This window comes from Onychostoma macrolepis, chromosome 22, assembly GCF_012432095.1.
Source record: "Onychostoma macrolepis isolate SWU-2019 chromosome 22, ASM1243209v1, whole genome shotgun sequence".
Classification (NCBI taxonomy): Eukaryota; Metazoa; Chordata; class Actinopteri; order Cypriniformes; family Cyprinidae; genus Onychostoma; species Onychostoma macrolepis.
Window position 1 is genome coordinate 6127736 of NC_081176.1, and position 17549 is coordinate 6145284.

Genomic DNA, 17549 nt, shown 5'->3' on the forward strand with positions numbered 1-17549 from the left:
GTGCGTGTCAGACAATAAATCCCCACAAAATATGCATGGGGGCTTGCTTTGGTGTTGCCACCCCTCATAGAGCCCATGCCACCCCTTTGCCACCCTAAAAATTATTTTCTAGATCCGCCTCTGATAATAATAATAATCAAATATCGCCAAAATAACTCCTTGTCTCAAAACATTGATAAGACGCAGCAACAATCAATAAGTCTCTTAACTCAAAACCCCCAAATTGGCAACTCTGGTTGTCTGTGAGGCTTCCAGACATTAAGAAAAGTTCTGGCAATGGGAACATAAAAGAAAATTGTGGATACAAGAGGACGACTTATGATATCGGATAGAAGAGAGTTATAGTTAATCAATTTCATATGAAGAGTGCCATGATTACAAATGTGATATTGATTTTTTACAACAGCTCAATAAACAATAAGTTAATTAAGAGACTTAAGTTTTAGACACCATATTGCCTGTTTATGCTCTATTTCGCCAACAAAAATCACTCCAAACACAGCCACAGCACTGTTTTGCGTCTCTGAGCAACATGACGGTGATTCGTTCCTCAATGAATCAACCGTTTAAATGATTCGGTTCAATCGCAATGACTCACTTATTAACTTTGCTGCCACCTACTGGCGATTTTAATTTCACATTTCGACTTTCTCGAAAGTTTTAAATAATTTCAAATATCAATATATTATTACAATCAAAACATTATTTATGCATTTGTAATTGCAGGTTAAATGCATTTAAAACTGTGTGTAAATACATCTAAATGCCACTTCAGATGACTCTTGTGTTGATTTCATTTGCTTGGTATTATAAATACCAATACGCTTCTATACCATTTGTCACTAACAATAATAATAAACACAAAATAAAATATTTTGATTTTTTCAGACATATTAGCGGAGGTGGAGCGGTAGGTGGAGTTTTCTTTACAGCGTTATGCAGCATCTTAGCCGCGGTCTTCAAAACACAAGCAGCAGACAGGTAACGCGAAAAATGGACATTTATCCTACCATAATGCTGTTGTAAACTTGGCGAATGCGGCAGCATGCGAGTTATGCTTAATTATAATATAAGCATCACTTGATTGCTGCCACATTTCTGACACTGATAAAACATTTGTTTTATCCGAGGCCATTAAACGACGCTAGAATTGTTTAGCATGTTCTTCTCATGTCATTAGCTCTAACTCTTAACGTGCAAGACATTTGTATCTTTCATTTAATGATAGCTAGCAGTATTTTCATTCATTCATTTTCATCCATGTAATACAAACATAAAGTTTACAATATCAACAAAACTAAACATGAAATCAACATGATTAACTTCTTGACTCACTGTTTTGTTTAAAAGTTAATGTTTAGTAATATTATCATCATCTCCTTATTTTTGTTTTATGTGTGCATTCTATTTATATCAACAACTTCAATAGAATGCCAAGGAAAGAAAAGATCAAAAGAAAAAAAAAACACAAGGAACTCTCTGATGCAGCCAAAGGTAGCATCCCTCTAACAAGTTGGCTGAGGAGAGAGAATAAAGATGAAGGTAGTGTTTTCATTTTTTTTGTTTAAGCTAATAAGCTATTGTACGTATATTACAGTCCATAAAATACTTAATGAGAAGTTTTTGTTAAAGGAATAATTCACCCAAATTGATAATTCTGTCATCATTTACTCATCTATATGTTTCAAATCTGTTTGACTTTCTTCTGTGGAATATTTGTCCATACATTGAAAGCGAGTGGGAAACAAAATGGAGTCCCCATTTTCTTTAAATATATGGGCAAAATTATTATGTAATTAAATTGTATGTTCCACAGAATAAATAATGTTAATTTCGGGGCAAACTATCCCTTTAATATAAAAATAATGTAATGAAATTTGTTTTTCATAGAGAGTTGCAGTTCAGATAAGGAGAGTATTGAAGAGATTCAGGGGAAAGCAGTTGAGACAAGTGAGAAAGATGAAGGAGAGGTTAGAGCCAACGAGGAAGAAAGTGAGATAAGTGAGGAAATACAAGGAGACATTAGGCCCAGTGAGGAAGAGGAAGAGATGAAAAGGGAGATGATTCAAGAAAAGGATAGAGAGATAACAGAGGAAGGAGCTGCAGAAGCAGATATTGAATACCAGGTTCAGGGTACAAATGAACAAGACAATTACCCATCCTTGATGGCCTTACAGTTTCCAACAGACCCAGCTCATGTTGAACAGCTTCAAATAAAGCTTAATAGCAACTATATACAGTTCTACTGCTCTCTTGGGCCATGTCAACCAGTAGCTGTCTTTCCTAATAATCCACAAGGACGGTCTTTTCAGAGCCAGTGGTATGCTGGTAACAACTGGCTGGAGTATTCTGTGGAAAAAGATGCCATGTACTGCTTTAGTTGTCGTCTCTTCTTGACAGAAGACAAGTTTAAAGCTAGGACTGCGTGGAGAACAACTGGAGTTGTCAACTGGAGGAAGGCTGTTGAAAAGATCCATGAGCATGCAGCCACTGAAGCCCATATGATCAGTATGGTGAGGTGGGCCAACTATAGAAAGGGGCCTTTAGTTGAAGCTTTTAAAGCTCAGGCTGCAGAATGTGAGTTACAAAATGAAAAAGAAAGACAGAAGAACAGAGAAATCCTGTTTCGCTTAATAGACATCACAGTATATTTGGCAAGACAAGGATTGGCATTTAGGGGACATGATGAAAGCAGCACCAGTTCTAACAGAGGAAACTTCCTTGAGCTTGTGCACCTCTTAGCAGAATATGACAGTGTCCTCAGAATGCATCTTGAGTGTAGATCTCTCAGTCCCAAAAGAAGAAGCCACAGGTGACACTTTTATCCAACAGGACCCAAAATGATCTAATACGATCTCTTGGAACACAAGTGAGGAATGCCATTCTGAAAGAGATTAATGAGGCCAAGATATTTTCAATTCTTCTGGATGAAACTACCGATGTGTCACACTCAGAGCAAGTTTCCTTTGTGGTACGGTTTGTCCATGACATGCAAATAAAGGAGCGTTTCATCCAAGTGTGTCATGTTAAATCAACAACTGGCCAAGACTTGGAGGAAGTGGTAATGGCCCTTCTTTCAGAAAATGGGTTGAATGCTGATAATATCCGGGGGCAAGGCTACGATTGTGCAGCCAACATGAGTGCTAGTTACAAGGGGCTACAGTCTAGAATTCAGAGGCAAAATGAAAAAGCACTCTTTGTGCACAGCCACGCACACTGTTTAAACTTGGTGTTAGTGGAGACTGCGAAATCAAGTCCTCATTTTGTGCATTTTTTTAATTTGGTAGACAGGCTCTACACTTTCCTGTCTTCTTCTAGCAAGCGTCATGCTGCATTCATAGAAATGCAAAGGTTGTTGTATGCTGGAGAGAAAACCTGGGAATTAAAACAGCTGAGTGACACACGCTGGGCCTGTCGTGAAAATGCCTTAAAAGCTCTGCAGAAAGTCTTTTCTGCAGTTATGCAGCTGTTGAAAAAAATCTCAGACAGCAATCCACCTGATCCAGCTGCAGGTGATGCTCTAATGTTGTTTCGCAGCATAAATTTTGAGTTTATGCTTTGTTTGGAGGTGGCCACCCCAGTGTTTCAGGAGACTGCTGTTGCATCAGCTGCTCTTCAGCGTAAAGATGTGGATCTAGCAGTGTCATACACACTGGTGGAAGGAGTTCTAAAAAGGCTTCAAGACCTGAGGACAGAAAGTGAATTCAAGGTTGTCTTTGAAAAAGCAAAGGAACGGGCTGAGGCTGCTGGAATTGAGTTTCCTGACAAAATACCTGGTGAGTCAAGACCCAGAAAAATACCTGCAAGGTATAAGTACAGTTCCAAGTCAACAGGAGAAGACCATCACCCTGAGAATTTGGAGGAGTTCTACTGAACAAGGGTGTACTACACATTTTTCGATACCATTACTCAAGAGATGCTCAGAAGATTCAAAGGAAAGGATAATAGTTCAACTGGCATTATCCTCAAAGGCTTACACAGTCTGACAGTAGCATCCAAATGGTCAAAAGGAGTAGAACCTGTTGATGCTGAACTTGTCAGAACAGTTAGTAAGTTCTACGGGATTGAGGAAGAAAAGGTCTTCACAGAACTTAAAGTGTTTCATGCATCCTACTCCTTCACCAAAAATAATGTGCAGGAAATGCTAAAGTGCCTAAAAGACAATGAGATTGAGTCTGTTTTCCCCTCTCTTTCTGAACTCCTAAAGATTTATGCAACATTACCTGTCTCCACTTCTACAGTTGAGAGGTCATTTTCCAAGTTAAAACTTGTGAAATCCAGTCTTTGAAGTCTGTGCAATGAAGAGAGTCTTTCTGACCTACTGCTACTCTCCATTGAGCGAGACATTCCAATTATTCGTGAGGAAGTCAGTCAAATATTTAAAAAGACAGCAGAAAGACGAATACTGCTTTAAATATAGGTAATTTCATAAATAATTAAGTTTAAAATCTGTACAAAAACCTCATTTGGTTATGTTTATTGAAGTAATTTTGGTTTCACTTTATTTTGATGGTCCCTTTAACACATTCTGATGACTATAAGTAACATTGCACCTACATATCTACTAACTCTCATTAGAGTGTTAGTAGAGTATTAGTTGACTGGTAGGGTTAGGGTTAGAGTAAGTTGACATGTACTTGAAAAGTTACTTACAGTCAGTAGAGTGTCTGTTGGGAGACCATCACAAAAACGAGTTAGCAGATATGAAGCAGGCAGTCTACTAATACTCTAATGAGAGTTTGTTGACATGTAGTTGCAACATTACTTAGTGTTAACAGAATCTTCAAAAGGGACCATCAAAATAAAGTGTTACCGTAATTTTTTATTTTAATTTTTTTTTAGTGCCCTTTTTGGTCCTTCCACCCCTGCCCCACAGGATGTCTGTGCACGCCACTGTCGCAGACCATATATCGCACACCCCTACCGCTGAGGCATCTCAGATGAGATGATCTGTTATCTTGGCTTTTTATCCTTGTAGCACCAAAGCATAATTAATATAAGATAATTATTGTACAACTCCTGTTATTGGAAAAATACCGAGGTCCGGACCTCGGGGACCTCAATGGTAGGTACAGCCCTGAAGAGAGAGCACATGAAGGGGAAAGAAAATAAACTGACCTATGAGTCACGCAAATCATCATGAGTCTAAGAAATATCTGACAGTGAACACCCTCACCCACGTAGTCTCTTCAGCGCCTGAGTTTATGCTCCCTTCACATGCTAGCGGAATTATCATAAATACAGGTTTCCTAATGGGAAATGGGACGTGACCTTTCATGTCGTATTTACTACTGGGAATTTCGGAAATAATTTTGATACCAGAGTTTCCAAGTTGGGCGGGTCATAAACTTTAAACAGGGCACAACTGCCGTCAATGCTGTTCTCACAACAACTGCATCCCTTAGAAAACGTGTTAAAAAATTACACACTTTATTTGTAACACTCTAATTTACACATTTTGTGTCAATATTAAATAAAAATGTGTTGAAAAGAATAACCTCTTTTACACATATTTATGTGTAGTTTAAAAATAAACACAACTTGTGTATTTACACAGCATTTAACACAATATGTGTGGACCAATGTGCTAACACTTTATGTGTAGTTTTTAAAGATGTCCGTTATTTAAATTAGCTAATGTGAACCAATAGGGAGTAGGTCTTGAACAGAATCCAGTCAGACCATAGTTATTTTAGTCTGTAGCGACAGCGACATGCCATTTCGTTTTACGTCTGTATTGTTGTAAGTAAAATATGGTATTTATACCATAATCGCTTTATGATGTTAATCGAATAACCCTTGCGTCAAAAACTGCTCATCAAAACCACCTTTTTACGGAGGAGACGATTCGCGCCAGTTCGCGCAGGAGACTGCTAGCAAGATTCCTGAGGTAAGATGTACTTGAAATCATATTTTACTTACATTTATTAACAAAAGCAATGTTTCCTGCTGCTGTTGTATTTTATACTGTTTTAAACGTGCGATCACAGCGAAATTTTGTCACGTAACTTTACTGTAAATCAAGCAGCTTTCTGTTGGTTAGCGCTGCGGAAACGCGTTGAAAACTGATTTCAAATAGACAATCTTTTCCCACTTTCACTCGAAATTACCAAGAGTGAAGACACCTTTACAAATGACTGAATTTAGCACGCAAAATTTCGCCGAGCAGTGGTGAATATGACTGCACTTTTAGACTCTGTTTTTGTCAATAAAGAAATGGTGCTAACAATGCTCTTTATTTATTATGTCTAAAGTATTTAAAAGTTTGCTGAAATGATTAGCAATATGTTATAAGTGCTTTGGAGCCACTGGTGCAGACCAGGTAGCTTACAAAATAAATTTGCTAACAGTATATCAAATAAGTGATGTCTAATATTATGTTTATTACACAGCAAATGAACAAATCAGAAGATGGACCGTTTTCTATGGTCACCATTCAGGTAAGCTCTGCAATAAAACTCACACTAAATCATTCATTCATACCAAATCATGCATTCTTTAGTTTATATTTTAGCATTATTTTGATCTTTCATTAGGCAGAAGACTCTCTGCCATTGAAGTCCCACATGACCAGGAAGGTACCTAATATCAGCACACAGGTGGGTTAACTACTGTAGGAAGGAGAAAGATCATCACATAGTGATTGCTTGCATGTGTCTTAGTGTGTTTTTGTCTCAAACAGCTACCCCTTCACTGCAGACAAGCTGAAGGCTAAATGCTCAATTGGAGTCTATGGATCTCAGCATATTTGGACCGATTTTTGGACCGAATTTGGGATATGTAAGTATTAAAATGAAATCTGACATAATTTAGTTTACAGTTCAGCTGAAATGTTTGTATATGTTATTGACAAGCTGTTACACTGTAAAAACAACCTGATCTCACAGAATTCCATGTAATGACCACGGACTCTTAACCCCCGAATCTGTGGTGGCATCACGGAATCGCCGAAAAATTTCGTGATGGGCTCACAGAAGTGATGTCAATGTAAGTCAGTGACCGGCATCAGCCGTGAACCACGCACGGATCCATTACACGGAATTCTGTGAGACCAGGTTGTAAATTATATATTGGGTAATAACATTGCCATTATTGCATATATGTTGGGGTGTGATTTTTCAATGTAAACAGTCAAAACAGTTTTATTTATATTACATTATTTACACATTTATGAGCACATAACCCAACCCCTGCCCCTAAACCTACCATTTGTAAATAAAATGCAAGATATAACAGACAGACACAACTACTGTCATAAGTTATTCAAAAAGTATTAATATTCCAAGTCTTCCGAGGCAAAATTACTGATTTGTGAGAGGAATAGACGTGATCGCCGTCTCCGTCCGCAATGTGCTGCAGTCTCTGTGCGAAAATTAAAAAAATGCTGCCAGAAGAAGCTTTACGTCAGCTTTAGTTGTGAAATACCATTGGCTCTTGCGTGTCTCGTGACCGATTGCGTCATGCTACGGCCCGGGAGTATCTTTTTGAATGAGATGTGAGAGCGTTAACGGAGCGGGATCATTTTCAGCGATTATGTTTTTCTCTCTTCTTTGCATAAAGACTTTGTATGGCTTCAGAAGACTTGGAATGCAACAAGACTTTGTAATGCTTTTATACTGCTTTGTTTATGGACAGTTTTTGCAATAAATACCCGTGACTGCACTTATATTTGCCTGTGTGTGTTTTATATTGTTCAGAAGTGGGTAGGTTTAGGGTAGGGGTGGGTTAGGTGTTCCAGTGAAAGTATAAATTTATATACAAATATAACTGTGTAACCAGTGAATCCGTGCGTAGACCACGGCTGATGCCTGTCACTGACTTACATTGGTATCACTTCTGTGAGCCCATCACGAAATTTTCGGCGATTCCGTGATGCCACCACAGATTCGGGGTTAAGAGTACGTGGTCATTACACGGAATTCTGTGAGATTAGGTTGTGTAAAAAGTGATAAGTTGACTTAACTTAAAAAAATTGAGGAAACCCGTTGCCTTAAAATTTTTAAGTAAATGATAATTAAAAAAATAAGTTAATTGAATTGTCAAGTTCACTTAACTTTTTTATTTATTTATTTTATTTTTATTATTATTATGTACTTAATAATTTTAAGGCAACGGGTTTCCTCAAGTCAACTTTCACTTTTTACAGTGTACTTACAAATATATATACTTATGTTAGAGTAAAAAGGTTTAAAAATGTAGGTTAAAAATAAATTGACACTAATGTGGAATTTTCTCCTCTCTCTCTGTCATAATATAGTGTTGGAACCAGGGATCTCCACTGAAGGACTGAGTACATTGGTAACACTTTATTTTACGGTTACACCTATTAGTTGCTTATTAGCATGCATATTACTAGAATATTAGCCATGTATTAGTGCTAATTAAGCACATATTAATGCCTTATTCTGCATAACCTTATTCTAGATCCCTAATCCTACCCAATACCTAAATTTAACAACTGCCTTACTAACTATTAATAAGCAGCAAATTAAGAATTTATTGAGGGAAAAGTCGTAGTTAATAGTTAACAAGTGTTACCTATTCTAAAGTGTTACCAGTACATTTGTGTTTGTGGACATGCATACAGACCAGGGAACATTCTGATGTTGTCAGTCAAGTTCTGAGCAGGATCCAGACTTCGGAGAAGTTCATTTATTCACAAAGGTGGACAAAAACATTGTGTTGGCTTTTAAAATACTATTTTGATAATGGCTTCTACTCCTATGCTGTGGAAAAGTGAAAGATGGAGGAGTACAGACATTGATAATAAAAAAAAAAAAATTTTTGAGCATCAAAGAGACTTTTCAAAATACTTTTGGCCACCAGTGTACATCAATCCAGCAAAGTTTGGAAAAAGTGAAATGATTATGAAAGTGGGGTTATGTGGCATTTTACCTAATGAGATGAAAATAACTTTTTGTCCTGTGTTGGACATTTCCTTTTTGACTGCTTAAAACTGTATATATATATATATATATATATATATATATATATATATATATATATATATATATATATATATATATATTCTGCAGTTCTATGAATGTAATTGTTGATATTTCATCATAATAAATATTTTGACAATAAGCTAAACAACCAATGATTTTTCAATTCATTTTGTCAAATGTGAATGTATGTTTTTTAACATAATGTATGTAGTGAAGGACAGCACATAATGTGTTAAATTATACATGTTTACACATCTTTGTGATAACCTTTCTGACACATTTACTGTGCTAAAATCATCAACACAATGAATGAGTAAAATTAACACAAAAAACGTTGTCCCAGAACTCACCCATCAATGTGTTAAAATTTAACACAGGTTGTGTCATTTTTAACACATCTTTTCTAAGAGATATGAACGATCATTCGAAGCATATTGTATGTTTTATAAGCAGTGAAATAAGCATGTATTTGACCGAAATTCCAGAATTGTCAGCAAACTGCATGTATAGTGCGATGAATGTTTACATGATTGTCAACCAATGGGATGCTACATTTCATTCTTTCCGACATTAAAGCACTTGGTAACACTTTATAATAACTGCACACTATGAATCATTAGTTAATCATTAGTAAATAGTCAATTAATCATTAATAAAGCATTGTTCCAAAATTAATAGGCATTAGTAAGCAGTTTATAAATACAGCTATAAATGTTTTGTTCTTGAGCATATCTATAATGTTTAATAATTGTATTTTCATACTTTATTAATGATCAATTTATAATTTCTAAATTATTACGTTATTTACAAACCAGTTATTTAGCAGTTGTCAGTGGTGCATAAGATCATTTAGAAAGTGTAAGTAAATGATTAATAAACTATTTAAATGTACATTTATGAATCTTATGATTTAGACACATGATAATAGTTGCTCAGTGTGTTAATAAATGCTTTATTAACACATATTCCTGCTGTAATTCATGATTAAGTCAGGTAGTTATAAAACATTTAGTAGTTGCCAGCCATCTATTTTTGTGAGCTCATCTAAAGTGAGGATTATTCATACCTCGTAAAGCATTTACAAAGCAGATTTAAAGACTCATTTATCTCCCAAACAGACAAATTAAACAAACACAACACAGAGGGATACAGAACACAGAAATATGTTTTCATGATGCAAAAAGGAAACTGTACAACTGTACAACTAAAAAGAAAAATTAAAGTGTACAGTTGGACAGTTTCGTTTTTTTTTTTTTTCATCTTGAAATAAATATTTCTGAGTTCTGTATCCCTCTGTGTTGTGTTTGTTTATTTTTTTTCTGTTAGGAAGATAAATGTGCCTTTAAATCTCCTTTGTAATAGATATGCTTATAAATCAAGAACAAGGCATTTATAGCAGTATTTATAAACTGTTTGCTAATGACTATTAATGTTGGGACAATGCTTTATAAAGGATGAACTGACTATTTACTAATGCTTACCTAATGATTCATAGTGTGCAGTTATTATAAAGTGTTACCAAGCACTTGAACACGACAAGCTCGTAATTACGACTTACGGAAATAGGAACTTTCCGATAGCACGCGAAGGCAGCATAAATTTGGAAGAGTTACAATGAGCAAATTGCACAAATTTGGTGGTATATCTTAAGTAATATTTTAATACTAAATTAATGTCAGGTTGTTGTTGTAAATGTAAATCAGTTGAACCAAACTTGAGTGTCTTCAACTTAATTTACCAATGCTATCTCACGACCAATTGCACCTATTTTATGAGATGGCTAATTCCTATGAATTCGTACAACCTCACTCGTACGATTTTGTATGATTTGTCTAGACCCCAATGATGGGTAGGTTTAGGGGTGGGGTTAAGTGTAGACCATTCGTACAAATTCACACGAATTGCGCAGCTCGTAAAATACATGATTTATTAACAAGGTTCGGGAGGAGCACGATCAGATAATCAACTAATTTGGCACAGGTGCAACTCGTTTAGCTAACCATCCTAACTAGCACAATACTTATATATAATATATGTGTGTGTTGTGTATATTTTATGTATATATAAATACACACATATGCATGTATGTACAGGTACATCTCAATAAATTAGAATGTTGTGGAAAAGTTCATTTATTTCAGTAATTCAACTCAAATTGTGGAACTCGTGTATTAAATAAATTCAATGCACACAGACTGAAGTATTTTAAGTCTTTGGTTCTTTTAATTGTGATGATTTTGAATTAGAATACTACATAAGACCAATAAAAAAAAGCATTTTTAGTGAATTGTTGGCCTGGAAAGTATGTTAATTTACTGTATATGTACTCAATACTTGGTAGAGGCTCGTTTTGCTTTAATTACTCCCTCAATTCGGCATGGCATGGAGGTGATCAGTTTGTGGCACTGCTTCTGTTTCTTTTACAGTGGCCTTCAGCTCATCTGCATTTTTTGGTCTCTTGTTCCAAAAGGACTGGAGTGGAGAGGCACAGAATCCATGTTGCTTGAAGTCCAGTGTGAAGTTTCCACAGTCAGTGATGATTTGGGCTGCCATGTCATCTGCTGGTGTTGGTCCACTGTGTTTTCTGAAGTCCACAATCAATGCAGCCATCTACCAGGAAATTTTAGAGCACTTCATGCTTCCTTCTGCTGACAAGCTTTATGGAGATGCTGATTTCATTTTCCAGCAGGACTTGGCACCTGCCCACACTGCCAAAGGTACCAAAAGCTGGTTCAATGACCATGGTGTTACTGTGCTTGATTGGCCAGCAAACTCGCCTGACCTGAACCCCATAGAGAATCTATGGGGTATTGCCAAGAGGAAGATGAGAGACACCAGACCCAACAATGCAGATGAGCTGAAGGCCGCTATCAAATCAACCTGGGCTTCCATACCATCACAATTAAAAGAACCAAAGACTTAAACTACTTCATGCATTTAATTTTTTTAATACACGAGTTTCACAATTTGAGTTGAATTACTGAAATAAATGAACTTTTCCACGACATTCTAATTTATTGAGATGCACCTGTATAGTCTTCAGAGGTGTATGAAAGGCTATGCAATGATCGCTTCTTGGTTGTATGAATGCAATATATGAGTCAAGATGTGTGTGTTGTATATTATGAAGTTCAATAAACACCATATAACCTCCATTATAACATGTATGTTTGTCTGTTGAGTGAATGTGTGAATTAGTGATGTTTTTATGCTGATTGTTTGATCTGTAGAAAAATTTTTTTACAACACTTTCCTGTTGTATTTTTTGTATATTTTTGTCCCACTTTCCCCAGACGTTTATAATTATCTGTTAATTTCTTTTCTAGATGTGTCTGGTGCTGGTTCAGATGGAGTGTCAGTGATGGAGGGAGATTCAGTCACTCTACACACTGGTGTTAAAATAAACCAACAAGAAAAGATTAAGTGGTATTTTAATGACACGCACATTGCTTACATCAGTGGAGATCCCAGTAAGACCTGTACAGATGTACAGTGTGAAGATGGTGAAGAGAGATTCAGAGACAGACTGAAGCTGGATCATCAGACTGGATCTCTGACCATCATAGACACCAGAACCACAGACTCTGGAGAATATAAACCAGTAATCATCAACGGCAGTGACAGTGAAAAGATCTTCAGTGTTACTGTTCATGGTGAGTCATTATGTTTAAAAGCAGGTTATTTATGTTTAAATCACATCATTGCATTTATTATACCAGTGACATTCAGAGCTGTTTTTCTCTTTAGCTGCATCATTCAACAGAACAGAATTACTTCTATATGAACAAAGACATATCCACAATTAACTTGATATTTAGCAATTTTGCAGTTAATTTTGTTTCTCCTGAATTTCTCAGGAAATTAATATGCATAATTATGTTTAGTTATTTTTCACCCCCATAAGATCCTCCAGCAGCTGTTGGTTTGTGTTTCAGGTGTTTCTGCTGGAAAACGAGTTGAAATATATGTGAAGGAGGGGGAAAATGTTACTTTAGATCCTGGTGTTATAAAAAAAACTATTGATCCGATGACGTGGTCCTTTAATAACACTCTCATCGCTAAAATCACTGAAGATCAGAGTAAGATCTCTACAGATGATCAGTGGAGAGACAGACTGGAGGTGAATCAGACTGGATCTCTGATCATCACAAACACCAGAACCACAGATTCTGGACTGTATCAACTACAGATCAACAGCAGCAGATTCAGCATCAGTAGGAGCTTCAGTGTCACTGTCACTGGTGAGTATCATTTAGTCATTAGAATTTAAGAACACATTGTTTTTTAAACTGACAGTAATAGTTATTGTTTTATTGGCTTTATTGACTTTTTGACCGGTGTCTGTGCATATACAAATGCCACAATGATGTTGACTTTGTGCCATGTAGGTGCCCTGTATAACACATCATTCTCTTCTTTGTCTGAATCACACATAAATAGCAAAAAAAAAAAAAACGTGAAGTGAATATTCTCATCGTGTTATCACTCTAGATTACTCGCGGGATGTTTTTCGTGTCACTTGTGCAAATAAAAGAGAGACCGAGAAGGCTCAGTTGATCTAGCAGCTCACTTGTGTTTGTGACTGAAGACTGAGAAAGGTCTAAGGCCTTTTTAATCTCCTCTGCCAACTCAACCTGAGACCTCCACGAATGCACTTTCTGCTGAGCCTTAGCTTTAGCAGATTCCGAGCCGGGGGGACCAGCGTTTGCCAAATGCGAACTGAGCTTCTTAAAGATATAGGGTAGGTAATGGGATCACTGGGACATTTTTATCCCTTTTGCCACATTGTGGGTGTTGCAAATGACATATCTTTTACAAAAATTTTCAGCAAATGTTGTAAACCCCTTTGTAAACCACAATTCTTTCATTTGTGTAACCATTCCCCCTTTCGATGCATGGTCTTTCCCATGTATCGACTTGGCATAATGATGAAAGAAGTGTTGAGGTAAACAAGGCTTGCCATCACAGCTCATCCAGACACAATCATCCAATTTACAGCCACACTGTTTCCACTGGTTTATCTCTGCCCCTGAGGCAAAGGCCTGCATGCTCTGTAAAGAAGGGGAAATGTCTGGGTTATTTTCAGATAGCATAGTACACTTTCTTTTGTCTGCTTTGCCGCTGCGGCCTTCGTTGCTGCGTCTGCTCTGGCATTTCCTGTGGTTATGAAGTCTTTGATATTTGTATGTGTTGCACATTTACAAATGGCTATTTTGTATGGCAGCAGAATGGCCTCCAGTAAAGCTGCCACCAGAGGAGCATTTAATATTGGGCGCCAATCTGACTTTAAAAATTTTCTGTATTTCCACAGTGCTCCAAAGTCATGCGTAATACCAAATGAGTAAAGCGAATCGGTGTAAATTGTGATGCATTTTCCTACCATAAGTTTACACGCTTCTGTTAATGCCACAAGCTCCACTGCTTGTGCTAAATAATTTGGTAGCAATGAGCCAGAAGCCACGATTTCAAATTCAGTTGTTACTGCATAGCCAACTTTATTCTGGCCTGTTTGTGGATCTTTGTAAGCTGAGCCATCCACAAAGAGGACATTTTCGCAGTTTTCAAGTGGTACATCAGGAAGACCTGGACGCGGTGTACACACTTGTTCTAGCGCAGTTAGACAACAATGGTGCTCTTCCCCATCCTCCTGCGTCGGAAGGAGAGTAGCAGCATTCAAGGTTTTGCATCGTCTAACGGTGATATTCGGCATGTCAAGCAAGATAGTGTGGTATCGTAACCAACGAGCCGTCGATACATGCAATGTCTTCTGTTCTTGCAGGATCATGGACACAGCGTGTGGCACATTTAATATCAGGTCAGATTAACCTACAAATTCTCTAGACGCCATTACGGCCTGCTCAGCAGCGGCCACCGCCCTCAGACAGTGTGGCATTCCTGCTGCAATCAGGACTAGTTTGCTGGAAAAATAAGCAACAGGTCGCAATTTATCTCCATGACGCTGCAACAACAACACAGAAGTCATAGACCCATTTTTCTCATCCACCATCTGAACAAAAGGCTTAGTTGGTACCGGTAGGCCCAAAGTTGGCGCCAGAGACAGCTGAACTTTCATGTTCACAAATGCCTCCTCTGCCTCCCCTGTCCATTCAATTTTGTCACATGACTTTAACCCCTTCCCTATTGTCCGAGGCTGCTCAAGAATTGCATAATTTGGAATAAATGTTCGGCAGTATGAACACATTCCCAAAAATGACAGCATTTGCTTCTTTGTGATTGGTTTTGGTACATCTATAATGCCTTGAACTCTTTTGTCAGACAGAGATTTGCTGTTTGATGTTATGACATGACCCAGAAATGACCCAGGACCTTGTGGCCCTCCTGAGCCAGATACTGCACGAGAGTCACAGTGTCCGCCACACACGTGGCTTCATCACGTGCACACAAACAAATATCATCCACGTACTGTAACAAAGCAGTTCCAGCTGTCAGGGTCAAAGGTTCCAGGCTTCTCCTAAGTGCTTCGTTATAAAAAGTGGGGTTGTTACAGTACCCCTGGCCCATTCTCGTGAATGTATAGCCTTTGCCATAAAATTCAAATGCAAACCAGAATTGACTGTCCTTATTCACTGGCATGCTAAAAAATGCATTAGCCATCTACCACTGAGAAGAATGTTGCATCTTGTGGTATTTGTGACAAAATCGTTTATGGATTTGGAACTGATGGAACCCTTTGTCTGACAGCTGCATTTACTGCCTGCAAATCCTGCACAAAATGCCACTCCGTGGGTTGACTTTTGTCTCTTATCTTTTTCACAGGAAATGTGGGGTTCTAACTGGGGAATCACTGCACTCAACAATTATGCCTTCTTTTAAAAGTGAGTCAAATACTGGCTTCATTCCCAGTACTGCCTCTCTTTTCAGGGGATATTGACGTTGACACGGCCTGTAATCAGATTTTGGAGTGATTACAACCGGTTCACATCTCTTAATCAATCCCACATCATACTTATGCTTTGCCCACAGCTCTGATGGCACATCCGCTAAAGCTGGGTGAATTTCCGAAGCGCAGATGTCTGCCATGCAGCGATTTCCCTTTGTGTTTTTTGTCAATGGGTACCACATCTCTCTCTACCTCAAATTCATGCTTGCACTCTGACATACTTGCTCCTAGACTCTTGCTGTGTTTCACACCAGCGCTTATCTCACACCAAATACTGTGAGTCAAAGTGAGTCAAATACTGGCTTCATTCCCAGTACTGCCTCTCTTTTCAGGGGATATTGACATTGACACGGCCTGTAATCAGATGTAGCATCAACACAGTTTTTCACAAACCTCCTTATCTCAGCCCATATCTGCTCTTTGGCCTTGGAGAGTGATAAGTGAGGCACAGACTCTGGCATTAAGAAAAAAGGAAGCTGCTCTTCTCTCAGGCTGACTGAAATAGCACACATATTTTCTGTCCAAAATATCTTCTCACAACTCAAAGTTTCTCCTTTTCTCCCTCAAACCAGTCTTTTTCATACTGGTTTTCCCATTCCATTACGACATGTGACATGCAATGCAAATTGTCAGGCAACATAATTTCTGTGTTAAATGGCTTGGTTTGACTTTTAGCTTGTTCACACATCATTTCAGCCCAATCATGATTTATGACGTGCCATTCATATGACCACTGAGGCTCTGCTTGCAAACAGCACCATTGCTCCCCCTCTTCTGTCACTCTGACACCTGAGGAGTCAGATCAACTAGTATCAGATTTAGTTTGCATAACAGATCTCAACCCAAAATGGGCACAGGGCATTTTGGTGAATAAACGAATGCATGATTCAGCACTCTGCCCCCCTCTGTTTAGAGGCACCGTAAATCTTTCAAAAATTGTATGCCCTGATGCAGAAATAGACTCATTTGTTTCATTTGATAATGACGGTTGACATGGCAAGTCACATGGTCGTATAGATGACCTCGAAGCCCCAGAATCGGCTAAAAACTCTATCATTACCCCCTCCACCAGCATGGGGTATTTAGGCATTTTCTTAAATGCTTAACTTTTGTACATCATTAAACATTTATCAGAACTTTCATTGTTCAATTCAGAAACACACAAAGAAATGCAAGCTTTGTCTTCATTGCAGAGAGCAGTATGTACATCAGTGTATGTGTGTGTGTGTGTGTGGTTAAAGAATTTTCACTTCCCTTTTCAGTTTCTCTCGGCTGCTTGCCCTCTGGCCCTCCTCCCCACTCTCCACCATCCTCGCTTCAGTCCGCTTCTTGATCTTGCTGATTTTCTGGGCAATCCTTGGCCCAGTGACCATCTTTCTTGCACAGTCTGCATTTGATACACTTGTAGATCACATGATCATCAGTTTCGCAGATCCAGCAGGCCCACTTCTCAGAATTCCTTCCAGCCCCATTCGAATATCTTTCGCTTCGTCTTTTTCCTCTTCCCCCTCCCGTCTGCTGATGGCGCTCCACAGAGGGTTCCACCGGCCTCGAGACAGCTTACACTAGGGCCAGCTGTAAATATTTGTCAGTCTTTGCTTTATCTCTTTCTTTCTTTGCTGTCTGCAGTTCTTCTGCGTGCAAAGCATGTTCCAACATGGCAGACAGTCATCCGTTCTTCCATTCAATGTAGCTGGTTT

The 17549-nt window shown here is 38.1% G+C and overlaps 1 protein-coding gene across 1 annotated transcript in view; it reads left to right on the forward strand.

The window, feature by feature from the left end:
- The first annotated feature begins 3916 nt into the window (after nucleotides 1-3916).
- LOC131530227 (uncharacterized) overlaps nucleotides 3917-17549 on the forward strand; it is a 28693-nt gene continuing 15060 nt past the window's right edge. Inside the window, exons 1-6 of the mRNA XM_058760379.1 lie at nucleotides 3917-4248; nucleotides 6683-6780; nucleotides 8258-8290; nucleotides 8629-8664; nucleotides 12275-12601; nucleotides 12884-13189. Of these exons, the coding sequence (XP_058616362.1) occupies nucleotides 3917-4248; nucleotides 6683-6780; nucleotides 8258-8290; nucleotides 8629-8664; nucleotides 12275-12601; nucleotides 12884-13189 (1132 nt within the window). The remainder of the gene's footprint in view (nucleotides 4249-6682; nucleotides 6781-8257; nucleotides 8291-8628; nucleotides 8665-12274; nucleotides 12602-12883; nucleotides 13190-17549) is intronic.